This window comes from Procambarus clarkii, chromosome 6 (genome assembly GCF_040958095.1).
Source record: "Procambarus clarkii isolate CNS0578487 chromosome 6, FALCON_Pclarkii_2.0, whole genome shotgun sequence".
Taxonomy (NCBI): Eukaryota; Metazoa; Arthropoda; class Malacostraca; order Decapoda; family Cambaridae; genus Procambarus; species Procambarus clarkii.
In genome coordinates this window covers 16,225,201-16,228,899 of record NC_091155.1, presented here as the reverse complement: position 1 = coordinate 16,228,899, position 3,699 = coordinate 16,225,201, and the positions used below count along the sequence as shown (strand labels likewise).

General features: G+C 36.4%; 1 protein-coding gene across 1 annotated transcript; it reads right to left on the bottom strand.

The window, feature by feature from the left end:
• Positions 1 to 3,025: 3,025 nt before the first annotated feature.
• Positions 3,026 to 3,699, bottom strand: LOC138354952 (uncharacterized). Its single transcript, XM_069309539.1, has 2 exons — positions 3,673 to 3,699; positions 3,026 to 3,543 (listed from the first exon to the last, which is right to left on the bottom strand). Exons 1-2 carry the CDS (start codon positions 3,673 to 3,675, stop codon positions 3,130 to 3,132), a joined length of 417 nt encoding a protein of 138 aa, XP_069165640.1. The 5' UTR covers positions 3,676 to 3,699; the 3' UTR covers positions 3,026 to 3,129.

Sequence of the window (3,699 nt, the reverse complement as noted above, 5' to 3'; positions counted from 1 at the left end):
AGAACGGGCCTCTGGACCGTTGATCTCCAAAAGCTTCACAAGGAAGGTAGGTAGACGAACCATAAGAAGAAAAGCTCCACAACTTAATTAATCCATATGAGAAAAGTGTTAAATATGCATTCTCCTAGGTGATACCTTCTATAAAAACACCTTCAGTTTCATAACGAAGATTGTATCCATAACTGACAGACAGGATAGGAGATAAAAATTGGAAATTTAAAAGGTAGACAAAGTTGAGATCTTCTAGTTGAGAAATAGAACAACACGGGCAACAGTTTTAAGATAAACATACATATTAGTAACCAGAGCAAGGATTTAAGAGCGACGCATCTACTTACAAACTTGAACATCTTTTTTCAATCTTTGTCGGCTTCCTTGTTATATTTTATACAGTTTAAGAGCATCGAAACTTTCCACTTACATGTTATTATTATTATAAGTAACCTCCTAGTGCTTCGAAGCTCAAAAATATAATAATATATGTAAACCAAGCCGCCAAAGAGTGGGAAAAGATGAACAAGCTCGCAAGTTCTTCGGTAATTGCTTGATTAATCAAGATCCATGATAAAGGGGGAAGCACTTACGTAGCAATAATATAATGCATATGTAAAACGAGTCGATGAGGGTTGTAACTGAGGCTTCCTCAATGAAAATCTTTGAAACAGTTATGATAGAGAACAAGAAGGTTCGGAGCCTCATCATTCAATGTCAACATAAAAGACAGCTGGGCCTTAGAGATGATGATCGACACTGCAATTACAGTAGTGATTACAACTCGATAATTATTAGCACATATTCATACAAAAAAAGACGAACACACTCCAACCAAACATATAAGCACACACTGATTCAACTTACTCTTTGACACACAAAAATATCCATCAACTACCAGATGAAAAATATATTCACATTGCAGAATGTAGGGCGTGTTTATTAGATAAAGCCACTGGTTTCAAGAGGCATATATGGAATACAAAATGTAGTTGAGTCGACCTGTATTCTCAAACTGCAAATGAGAACTATTATAGCAAAATGTCTTGTTATATTGTTTTTTTATATGTCTAACACAAATAGCCTTTTCTATACCTATCTTCTAAACTTGAAATCATCAGGTAAAAAATGTGACAGTACTTTAGGAAAATAACTTTTTTATCAGGATAATTTCACAATACGTGTCATTATAAATAAATATTATGACACGTAGCATGAACCCAATGAAAAAAGAAAACTCTTGTAGTAATATATACAGGATATAGTAACGAAAGAAACATAAATATTAGGCACCAAAATAGAGGAACGTTTTCAGATAAATGCATAGATCATATGAGAAGACAGCCTATGGTTGAAAAGCAATACAAGGAATCTATAAACATTTACATTAAAGCATGGCTAAAATTCTTTAAATTGAGACAGAATAAAGAGATGAGCATAAAAATTGCACAAGTGTATGAGCATAAGAAAGAAGACAATTTCCGAACGAGAAACAATGACGCTTCACAGTATTGTATTGCAGAACACAATATTTAACGATCAGATGATGAAACATGCCAATATAATCAGAAAGAGATAATACTGAATAATAGGACATGTGAGCGTAGTCAAATATTACATTTCAAGAAGCACTAAACGCGTTGGTTGAATAACTACGTACATGAAATGGATTAGAGGGGTTTTCAATAAATAATAGACACAAAATAAATTGTAAGAAACCAGCTCCACGGACTTAATGAAACCATGCGAGACTTGACAGGTTTGAACCATACATCATAATAGTTATGATTATATGGTTCACACGACTTGATAATGGTCCAGGACAGACCGAACCGTCGTCGTTTCTCAATCTTCTGATGTGTCGTTTGGTCATCATATTTTAGCCACGTTAATATGAATCATCGTCTGCATAGATCATAGTATAAATTGTTGATATCCATCTCATGCTAATCACAGTGATTACAATCCCATTAATAGAAAAAAGAGTGGTGCTAAAAAGATAAAACGGCATAGAGATACTTATAAAAAAAAGTGGGAAGAGACAGCACCTCTCAGCAATAGAACATTTTCTTTAACAAGCACACAATACAAAATGTAAGAGACAAACAAGGAAAAGCCAAATGGAACACAAAATTAATTAACTAAAGAGACAATTCCAACACTTACTGGAAGTTAAGTATTTTTATCGCCATATTTTTGAGAGCTCCAATAGAAAGATTAACAGTAGACAAGATCAGATTGCATGCTTTACAATTAAAAGAAACCATTTGGCATTATCCTACATAAATGTTCATCTACAAATTGTAAAATTGGGCAGAAAAAACTGGCAGAGTACTAAATTTGTTGGGAACTACTATACTTATAAGAAATAGGAAGAACCAGAAATATGGGGACATTAGTAGTAGGGAGGTTTACCTTTAGAGTTCTCACAACGAACAGTGTTGGCACCCATATCAATAGTGCTAATAAGTGATATAATTGTTGAAAAGGAAAACTGTTTTCAAAATGCAACCTAAAAATATAGGTGATCACTGTTAGAAATTATCTGCGCCAAATTATATTAATCTGTAACCATCGCAAGATAGGACTTACGTGAAGATATATGTACAAAAATCCAAGAGGGATTGACCGTATCGCAGAAAGAATTACAAGATACAGATGCTTGGGGTTCTACAAGAGTTGAACAGAGTTCAAAAGTTGAGATAATGCAAGGAACCAGCCCCGACGTAACAAAACACTGTCTGTGGTATCTGGCACACGACAGCAATTGATCCTAAAATATACTATAGAAATCTCTGTCACATAAACATATAGTAATTACTATTCCATTATTGAAGATATATGTGGTTCTTATATAAGAAGCATAAGTAACAAAACGGAAAGTCGAAGAGTACTAAGAATTGCTAAAAATCTAATCATAGAACAGTTAGAATTAAACTTGCGTGTGTGAGAGATTTGAACAAAATGACATTGGAAAAGTGATACAGGAGTTTGAATAATCAAATATATCAGATAGGAAATAAAATCAATAAAGACTTTTATTCAGAGGTTTATTTTGGTGTTTATATTTACTATGGTATCAGGAACTCCATTCCTGACAAAAACGTCTAGAACTTAAAGTTGACATATATATATTCTTTATCCATAACGCTGGGATCCTCCTCCGAAGCCGCCACCACCGAAGCCACCACCACTGAAACCTTTGGATCCTCCTCCGAATCCAGCACCTCCAAAGCCGCCGCCACCGAATCCACCACCTACAGAGCTGCCTCCACGAGAGCCATAGCTAGATCCACCGCCTCCGAAGCCGCCACTACTGAAGCCACCACCCCCAAAGCCCTTGGATCCTCCTCCAAGTCCACCACCTCCGAATCCACCACCGCCGCCTCCACCTGAACCATAGCGAGATCCAACACTGAAGGAACCCAGTCCTCCTCCACCGTGTCCAAAACCTCCTCTGCCGCCTCCAAACCCACCACCGCCTCCATGTACTCCGCCTGCCCTGGAGGATCCCACCAGCAGGGCAACGCTCACCGTGATGAGCAGCACTTTCTGTGAAAGGAAAAATAAAAAATTTCAGTGTTTGTAATTAACTTTTTTAGCATTCATTTCTCCTAAAATGTAAATTTGTATAAATATTGAAGACAGTAAAGATATCAGTGTAAACAGAGAGAGACTGACCATGTTTGATGCAGGAAGGTGGCAGTC